At 37.1% G+C, this 9,344-nt stretch overlaps 2 protein-coding genes across 3 annotated transcripts; one reads left to right on the top strand and one right to left on the bottom strand.

Annotated features, from left to right (window-relative positions):
- Nucleotides 1-2,964: 2,964 nt before the first annotated feature.
- LOC135941025 (abl interactor 1-like) lies at nucleotides 2,965-6,980 on the bottom strand. 2 transcript variants are annotated; one of them, XM_065486229.1, is made up of 6 exons: nucleotides 6,623-6,980; nucleotides 6,472-6,562; nucleotides 6,267-6,414; nucleotides 5,310-5,690; nucleotides 3,756-3,914; nucleotides 2,965-3,360 (listed from the first exon to the last, which is right to left on the bottom strand). In XM_065486229.1, exons 1-6 carry the CDS (start codon nucleotides 6,648-6,650, stop codon nucleotides 3,253-3,255), a joined length of 915 nt encoding a protein of 304 aa, XP_065342301.1. In that variant the 5' UTR covers nucleotides 6,651-6,980; the 3' UTR covers nucleotides 2,965-3,252. The 2 variants fall into 2 exon arrangements, with proteins under 2 accessions (XP_065342301.1, XP_065342300.1); XM_065486228.1 differs by having other exon boundaries at nucleotides 5,292-5,690; nucleotides 6,623-6,976.
- A 273-nt stretch (nucleotides 6,981-7,253) lies between these two features.
- Nucleotides 7,254-8,706, top strand: Manf (mesencephalic astrocyte-derived neurotrophic factor). Its single transcript, XM_065486236.1, has 4 exons — nucleotides 7,254-7,568; nucleotides 7,639-7,763; nucleotides 7,824-7,965; nucleotides 8,180-8,706. The coding sequence occupies exons 1-4, from the start codon at nucleotides 7,487-7,489 to the stop codon at nucleotides 8,344-8,346; spliced, it is 516 nt and encodes a 171-aa protein (XP_065342308.1). The 5' UTR covers nucleotides 7,254-7,486; the 3' UTR covers nucleotides 8,347-8,706.
- Nucleotides 8,707-9,344: the final 638 nt, after the last annotated feature.

Below are 9,344 nucleotides of genomic sequence, written 5' to 3'. Positions count from 1 at the left end.
TCAATTGCGAAACTAAATAACACATATTGATTTATTAAAAATAATATGAGGAAAAGTAAACAAATGTGTCCTAGTTTCAATCATACGCTTCTAGCAAGCGCTATAAAAAAATATCGCGGTAAAAGACCATCTTTTAATAATTTATGGACGGCACGCGTTGCCTCCTTTCAATCAACTACTCACACTCAGAGGTGATATAGAAAAACTTGTTTTAATCATAATCCAAGTGCATGATTTGACACACACATGTCACACACATTTCTACAAAGTCATTAGAAACTATTTAAATGTGAACTACTGCCTTCAATAAAAAATTGCACATGAATGGAGAAACTGAAACAGTATAGCATTGGAAATCATCAAAATTTCATTCAATTAGCATTTACTCCCATTCATAAGTATTTAAATAACGGTCTGAAGCGACTCGGTTTTTTGCAATAGTCAGACGCTAAGGGAATGAGCAATAAATGCGTTATAATAAGCCATTCTAATTGGATACGAGGGCTATAAAGAAGTCATCAGCGCACATATGTATTTATATTTAACTCGTGCGCTCGTCAATTTACTAACTAGCCGCTGCACTGACATAGCTGACAATGAAATGAGCAGAGCCTAGTACACACATGAGTAGCAAGGTCAAACATCAATTTCCTTCCCTCCGACTTTCTAACAGCGTCTAATATCCGGCTCGAATAATTATATATGGCATGCAAATAAATTAATTTGGTCAAAAATCAAAACGCCGCCGACTGGAAGAAATCAATTTTGTAATTATTTTATTGACGGCTTCAGGCTTGGTCCTCGGGATTGATTTTATTTATGTAGTTAATAGGAATTTACGCAAAAAGATCAAGAAACGATAAATTTAGATTTAATTTTTGTACCAATTTCCTTGATTCGTCAATAATTAACAAAAATTCCTGGGTGTAGCTAGAAATGAAGACGATCGAGGGGATTGTTTCCTCTCTGTAACATTTCCATTGAGTTGAAAATGACTTCAATTATTGTTTGAAAATACAAAATTTAAGCAACGATTCTTCCCTGCGCGGAAATAGACTTGATATAGGAGGAGCAAACTTTCCTGCGTGCGTATTTTTTGTTTGTCTTACAATTATTCAAATGAAAATAAATTGCAAATTCTTTTCAGATAATTGAAAAAAGTTTAATTTAGTGGATGCAATTCTTCGTCATGGCAAACCGATTGCTCTTTTGGACAAAAACGCAACCTTGCATGTAAAAATAAATATTGATTCATGTACTCCTTATATCAGCGTCGTTTTTAAAAGACGTTTTATTCTGTTTCTCGATTAAAATTTTCAGACTGATTTTGTTTTGTTTATTTTTAAAAAGTAAGAAAATTTGTTTAATATTCAAACTGGAGGTTATATGGAATTTTACCCTGACCGATTAAGAATGAAAAAGATGTTAAAATTTTTAAAACTAACCTATCGTCAAATTTTAATTATTCTATGCGATACTGAATCAATACCATTCGAAAAAATATCCCCACACATGAAAATCTAAAGTTTTGAATTTAACCAGACTCTGGTGTATTTATTCTCTATTCTTATTTAAAATTGGCTTCGGTAATTAATAAAATTCGACTTCCTCTTAATACAAAAAGGTTTAAAACATAATTTGTCACATAAGATCATTGAAAGCCAGTGAATTTTTAAATAAACCTTATTAGTAAACTAGGTTTGACCATTTTTCAAGTATTTAGGACAGTTATTCCTACATAATATTGCAAAAAACCGCACAAAACTGGTAAATACCGCAAGAAACACCGCAATGCAAGTTTGGGATTCTCCCTGGGAGATACCCATCCCTGGTTCCTTGCCGATTTCATGTTTTTTCTGCGGTTTCCAGTGTGGCTTCGTGGGATTCGTGTTTATTTCCTATTACGAAACCAAGAATAAATAATCTGATGAGCTCATTGTCCACAGGATGTGCAAAACAAAGAAAGGTGTGCCATGTTATTATTATAATTTAAATATTTTTAAGCCCTTTTTAAATTTATGATTTTTAATTAATTTATTTGTAATCCTTCTCAGGAATGACAAAGAAACTGATATTTATAATTCTGGGGCAGTTAACTAATCTCTGAAGCGCTACCAAAATGCATTTTTGAACTATTTCTTAACTGGATTTTAATTAATTCCTATTCATTATGACTTTTTCGAGTGTATTAAACCCTTTCCATGGAGTGAAATGAAATTAAAAATGAGCGAAGCATAGAAAAATCTTTAGTTTTGAGGGATTAAAATTTTCCAGAGCAAAAATATTGAACGTAAGTAAGAGAAAATAAAAAAATGGGTTGATTCTTTACCAAAGCAGTCAATTTATTTTAAGACTCTCATTATAAAATCAATGATTCATTAAGATGTATTGACACTACTTCTTGCCATCCTCAGGGCATAGAAATTCCTCAGCGTACTGCAGGAAAATCTAGTTCTCTGAGAAACCAATCAAATTGCTGCCCTTCCGCATTCACAGTATTTTTATTTACTGTGCCACGATCAAAGAGCGCATTTCACTCAGTCAGCAAACAATAGTCGTTTTGGTGTGGATTGAGCAAACAATGAGCAGTCGTCGTGACGAGCGCGCGGGGTCAAAATTTTGATATCTATAATCGTGAGGGACAGCGCAGTGGGCAAATTTCCGACGGGGGATAGATAGAAAGGAAATAGTCGTTGAAACTGTCAGCGTGAGACGAGAGCGCGCGCGGGATTGACCCGTCAATCTAAAATTGCGCCAACTGGCAGCGAGCAGCGCGAAACAAAGAAACCACTTTCCTAGCGGCTTCCCAGAATCAAACAAGGCGCCATCTGTGGAGCCGCTTTCGCAGACGAAAATCCCCACGGACGTCACTGGCATTCCGAAGCTAATTAGATATATCGTCTACTGACGTCAGAATTTGATTAAGGAAAAGGTTGGCGGGGTTTCAAATCAACGTACGCTTGGTTCAACAAAAATATTAGTGTTTATTATTTTGACTTGATTGCGAAAGTGTCAAATATTGTTTCAATTTATTATTGCTTAATATTCTAGTCTAGTCTAGCATCACTTGAAATTAAAGTTAGCTAAAATTAATTATCGGATTGGCAGCGTGAACGTAATCGAGTAGAGCGATGGTTAAATAGTGTGGTGTCCTTGTACAAATGCAGATCACTTACGAAGGGTATTATTTGGGCTAAGCACTAACGTTTGTTTGACGATCACAATTCAGATAGAAAGAAAGCACACATTTCATCACTGCGGCTCAACAAAGTTGGCAGGGAAGTGGCCCAGCCTGTCGCCGCACTGTCCCGTGTACCAGTCTTCGTTCACCATCGATAGGACCTCGATGACCTCTCCAGCCTGCGGAGAATATTTTGGTTAAAAAAGTATAAAAAGGCAAATTTTTTCTGTAAAAAGAGTCCATTTTGCTTGTGTGCCCTTGTTGGAAAATAATCTGGTCTGAAATCACAGGGGATAAAATCGTAGGAGCCCCCAAAAATTGTAAATGAACGGTGGCGCCAGTCTGCTGGCTACTACAGACACCAAGGACTTTCCTAATCAGTAAATATTTTCTGCAAAATATCATTTAAAAACCGTTGGCGAATATTTTAAGGATTTTCTATTAATTGAAGAATTTCACAGACATGGAAAAGTTGCTATCTGGCGATTGCAAGGCACTGACTTTGCCTGAGTATTCATTAGCTCCAAAAATATTAATTGAAATGGCAATTTAATAAATAACTGTGAACGCTTACCTTGAAACTGAGGTCTTCAGGGTGGTCAGACTCATAGTCAAAAACGGCAACAACATGGAAAACCGTGGGCTCGTTGCAGGTGTCCTCCACGTCTTGCGGCAGTTGTGGAGGAGGAAAACTTGGCATTGGGGGACTCTGGTCATCTTCAAAAATATCATCCTGAAATTAAAATTTTATGTGATTGTCAAATTATGCGGAGTAGTTTTTGTTTTCTAAAGTATATGAGAAAGAAAAAAAAATAAAAGTTGCAAATAAGATCACATATAAATGAGAATAAATTAATGCAGGAAAGCAACATTACGTTCATGATTTAGCAAAGATAATAATTAACTATTAGGATTGCAAATCATTTCCAACCAAAACAATTGACAGTTGTACGGGTTTTTGGGTTTCACAAGAACAAATCCTAGAAAAGACGGTATTCAAAATGCTCAAATTGGATGAAGAAAATTTTTAAAGGGATTTAATACTTTTTTGCAAGTCTTTTGACGTAATTTCATTGCAAACATTTAATTTAGACCCTTCAATTTCACAAAAAAAATATTGAACGAAAAGATAATTTATCAAAGCCAAAAATATATTAGGCAAACAAAGTTTGCAAACTACAACTAACTATTTACCTCCACGATAAAGTTAATCTTTGGTTGGCGAAGGATTTTTAGAGGTTGTCGAAACGAGAAAAACGAGGATAATAATTGTAATTTAGAATATATTTTGTGTGTCAAACTTAGATAGGATGATATTTTTAAACGTTATCTCAAAAGCAGCGGGAAAACTGTTTAGTCTGAAAAAATACTTGCTTATTTGTGTGGACTGAGTGGACTTACCTCAGCTTATAAATTTCTTTCAACAATCCTAAACTCAACTGCGTGAGAGCAAAACGCGTCAAAACGATATGCAAACACTGCTAATAAATTATTGGTTTTTAAATTCAGGGAAATAAACAATCAGTGTGGTGAATTAAGATGGAAAAAAGCATGTCAATTTGCAAAAATAGGAATTTATATATATATATTAAAAACCCGTACCAAAAACCAGTGGTAAAGAGCGTTTTTCTAAATTTTAACCAGTTTTTTGCAGACAATGTTTGCACTTCAGTTTTCAATAATTTTCTAATCATTAGCTCAGGACCTCAACTTGAAAAATTGTCAGAGAGAAATTTTTGGAGAAATTGAGACAGAAAATTACAATTTAAGAGAAAAAAATCTGCACAGCAGAGGAAATTCAAATTTTAGATTTATTTCTTGTATTTCTTGCGCAAGGAATTGATAAAAATTAAGTGGGAAAAACCGTTAAAACCGCGGGTGGTTAGAAAATGCAAAAATTGATTAAAAACCGCTGAATTAGCTAGCAAAATGCGTTAAAATAATCGCTCGTTCCTAATTAACCCTCAAATTCATGCAAAATTGAATTCCTAACTTGGATGTGACTTTGATTAACAGTTTTTACAATACACAAGCGACTTGTTAGTAATCCACCACCCCAAAAAAGCAAACGAAAAAAAAAACAGAGCTCTAAACTAGCTCTAAATCGAACCACTTTATCTTTCTTGACCAGTTTTTTTGGCCCTCCCGGCCTGATGATGGTCGGCATGGATGGTGTACTCCTAACGGCGCTGAGGGTCGCCGCGGCCGAGTTCAGGGTCGGCATGGTGGTCGAGCGCACCTCCGAAAGCTGTCGTTGCGACTCGGCACCGTCGAAGGTCGCCCAGCCAGCGTTGGAGGTCATCCCGCCGGACGAGGAGGACCAGCCCGCAGAGTCCCAGGGGTCGGCCGAAGCCGCGGGGCCCACTGTCCAGTCCACCATGGGAGTCGAGGCGGAGCTTTCTGGCCAGCTTTTCCACACGTCTGGCGACTCTTCGAAGCCGCTCTCCTGAGAGCGAAGAGTTGGCGATGGCGAGCTGGGAGGCGAGCCGCTCAAAAGATCGATCAGGACCTGAGAAAAACAGATGTAAAGAAATGTTTTTAACAACCCTTAATTTGTAGGATTTTATAAAGACACATCTGGACAAATATAAAAAATAGTAATGGGTTTTTTAATATTAAGATTTTTTAAATTAATACTGATTGAGGAATAGTATTAAAATACTTGGAATTTTGTTGTGCATTTCTCGAGGAATCTTCTGGGATTTTATGTTTGTGTAAATGGTGAAGAATAACTTGTTGTTTAACATGTTGTGTTGACATTTTTCTTATATAAACATAACGAAAACTTTCTTTAAAATTTTAAAGCGATTCTGATGTTAATTTCAACCAATTACCAATTTTCTGAGTAATCTAACATTATTGAAAAGTGCTTGAATTTTAAAAACTAAAAAGTTTCCTTGCTAGCACTTAAAATATTATCATGTTATTTTAAAGCACTCAATATTCAAAATCAACAAAACTCTATTGCCCTTTAAATCATTCAAGTCCAATTAGGAATTTTTTCTCATGAAGAACTTGCTCCCATTTCTTTAGGTGAGACCAAAACCAAATCTTGTCTTAACCTGATGAACTCATTTCAACTCACTGGCTGTTTTGGAGCAAATTTAGGAGGTGGCGGCCGAGGAGGCGGAGCAGACTTTTTCGTAACAGTTTCGTGGCGATTACTACTGCTTCCTGATGACTGATTCTTTTGCATCCGCTTCGGGATGAGTTTTGATAAGTTCATTACGCCCCTGCAATGCAACGGACAAATTTATTACACATTCATTCAGCCTTGTTACACTACTTACTTTTTTGAAGGGGCACCATTATTTTGTCTCCCTGAGGGAGCTGCTGCTTGCCCTGGAGGTGGCGGCGGAGGCCTGATGGGCACCAAAGGTGCTGCAAAAATTCAGTCTTCTATTTTAGTACATCGATCACTCCACAAATTTAAATACAAACCGGAATTTCTTGGTTTTTTGAAGTTCATGGCAGTCAAGCAGCTGGAACGGAGTTTTGGACCGATGGGCGTATGTATAATTTTTATTTGTTTTCACTTTCGGTCAGCTTTCCTGTACTTGAAAAGCAGCAAATCGAAACAAACTCCCTGCTCTCGCAACTTCCGTGATGCGAGCATTTCCCTTCACAGCCTGACTTCCAGTCTCGCGTCTTGCCTTATTTCCACATCGAGCGCAGGCAGATTACGGAGGGAAATCGCAAAAACAGCAGCCGCCACTGCACTTGTTATGAATGTCTCTGCACTTCAGTACGTGAAACTCATCACAGCTGACGTCACTGTATTATCAACACGGATACGGACACGCCCCTTTGAGTGGCAACTCGCAGTAGCAAAAGATTTAAGTTATAAAATAAATCCCCACTAAGGAAAAAGCGTGTGATTCTCCTTCTTAAATGCATGTACCCCACTTCCCACTAAAATAATAATAGATTGTTGCACGTCTTTCTATTGCTGCTGCGTGGGGATCACGGGCGGGAAAAGTTCAAACGAGAATTCTATGTGGCCGGCCAATCGCGTTAAAGGACAGCTGACAGAGACCAATCCTTGACCAATCACAAGTCGCCAGCTGGTCTTCGCACCCTGTAAAGAAAAACTGACGTGGATTTTAACTCGGCTCGCCTCGTCGCTCTCGTAGAAATTTATTCTTGTGACAGAAACGGTACCCGTCCGCTGCCCTGCGAATTCCATTCCACGTCGAGACGTTCGCTAAACGAGGAACAAGAGTTTCTGTCGGGAATTTCATTCATTGAATCCCGATTTTCGTTCTTCCTTCAAACCTTCTCAACGCACAACTCGCCTAACTAAAAATGCGGCTCGCCGCTACCGTGGTTTGTTTGGCAGTGGCCCTGGCGGCCTCAGTTTCGGCCCTAAAACCGGACGAATGTGAAGGTGAGTTTGCAATTTGTTGCTTATAATTTTGATTTCCCAACTAATTCCGAATTTCGACCCTTGTTAACAGTTTGCATCAAGGTTGTCCAGAGATTTGCAGACTCATTGTCCGACAAAACAAAAAAAGACACTCAAGCAATTGAAAGAGAGTTCAAATCGTACTGCAAGGATCTGAGAGGAAAAGAAAACAGATTCGTAAGAAGCAGCTGATTTTTTTAAGGAACTGAGAATTTTATTAATGCCACGATCACACAGTGTTACTACCTGGGAGGCCTTGAGGAGTCTGCAACGGGAATTCTTGGCGAGCTGTCAAAGCCCCTTTCCTGGTCTATGCCTGCAGAGAAAATCTGCGAAAAGCTCAAGAAGAAGGACGTCCAAATCTGCGACTTGCGCTATGGTAAACAAATATTTTGATTCCTTTCGGGGAAAATAAACTCAAAATAAATAATTTCAATTTTATTACATAATATTATAGCTAAACGTAAGGTATAATTTTCAATGAAATAGAATATCCAGAAATTTAAAGAAATATTTAAACCTTCTAGCGGAATTTGAGAATCTTCTAGATGCTCTTGAAAACTGGTGAAATAAAATAAATAACTTCTTTACAGACAAGACAATTGATCTGAAGACTGTGGACCTGAAAAAGCTGAAGGTGCGTGATCTGAAGAAGATTTTGAATGACTGGGACGAGGAGTGCGACGGCTGCTTGGAAAAAACCGACTTCATCAAGAGGATAGAAGAGCTCAAACCAAAGTACATGAGAGAAGACTTGTGATCGGTTTTCCCAAGACTGCTGAACCTGAGTAACTGGCTGCTTGATTGGGCGTTTGTTTGAATGGAGTGTCTATTTTTCCTCTCTTGTCCTCGTTTTTAATTTATTCTCATCAAATAATGTGTTAGGGAAACAGATCAATTAAAGCGCAAGTCAATCCTAGAATGATCCAGAACTTGTGGAGATGCTGGGCATTAATCTTTATCTCTATTGTTCACTTGATAGAATTAATGTGACAGACAGAACTTGACCAAAAAACTTTACCCTGGCCAAACAGACAAAAAGAGTTGTTTATCCGTGTGTTGTATTCATGCCGTCATTTTGTTATTAAATGCAAGAATAATAAAGCGAATTTCTAGGACATTCATCGGGAAATTATTTCAACTATGATCCTTTACCATTACTTGGGAATCTGGGCTGGCAAATTAAATTAGAAATACAGAAACATTTTCTTTGTAGCATATTTATTTCCTTTAAAATTATAATGAAAGGGAAAAATTAAAAAAAATAAATTGGTGATAATTTGAAATTAGCTTAAGTCGAATTGTGATATTAAAATAAAACGTCATCAATTTTTCCTTATTTTAGAGTCACAACCAGGACAGAAATCTCAAAAAATAAGATCACAAAATGACTGATACTTGATAAAAAATCGTTTTGCAATGAGGAATTAATATTATCCCTTAATTAGCTCGATTGTTCATGAAGACTGGTGTGATTAGCAGAGACAAAAAAGGTAATTCTACGCAATGAATCGAGTAACTATGGGATCCAGATTAATTGTAGCATCCTGAAATCACAATATCAGATTCTCAGGGTCGCGATTTAAATTCACAGAAACTTTGGTTTTACGATTTTGTCGACGCGAATGTGTTGAAATTTCTGTTCTGAGAGAAACTGAAAAATATACTACTCTTTTGAATAGCAACAAAATGACATCATTTTAAAAATTACACACCTTTTAAATATGAAACATTTATTATATTACGTGTAGAAAAAGC

This window comes from Cloeon dipterum, chromosome 3, assembly GCF_949628265.1.
Source record: "Cloeon dipterum chromosome 3, ieCloDipt1.1, whole genome shotgun sequence".
Classification (NCBI taxonomy): Eukaryota; Metazoa; Arthropoda; class Insecta; order Ephemeroptera; family Baetidae; genus Cloeon; species Cloeon dipterum.
The sequence above is the reverse complement of the archived record's forward strand: the minus strand, read 5'-3'. Positions and strand labels throughout refer to the sequence as shown.

Bases quoted from the DNA above. Each gene is read 5' to 3' on its own strand.
- LOC135941025 (XM_065486228.1), bottom strand. From the start codon at position 6,650: ATGAACTTCAAAAAACCAAGAAATTCCG. The intron at 3,915-5,291 runs GTTCGATTTAGA...TTTTAATTTCAG, and splicing joins TGGTCAAGAAAGATAAAGTG to GATGATATTTTTGAAGATGA. The intron at 3,361-3,755 runs GTAAGCGTTCAC...TATTCTCCGCAG, and splicing joins CTGAAGACCTCAGTTTCAAG to GCTGGAGAGGTCATCGAGGT.
- Manf (XM_065486236.1), top strand. From the start codon at position 7,487: ATGCGGCTCGCCGCTACCGTGGTTTGTTTGGCAGTGGCCCTGGCGGCC. The intron at 7,569-7,638 runs GTGAGTTTGCAA...CCTTGTTAACAG, and splicing joins AAAACCGGACGAATGTGAAG to TTTGCATCAAGGTTGTCCAG. The intron at 7,966-8,179 runs GTAAACAAATAT...ACTTCTTTACAG, and splicing joins AATCTGCGACTTGCGCTATG to ACAAGACAATTGATCTGAAG.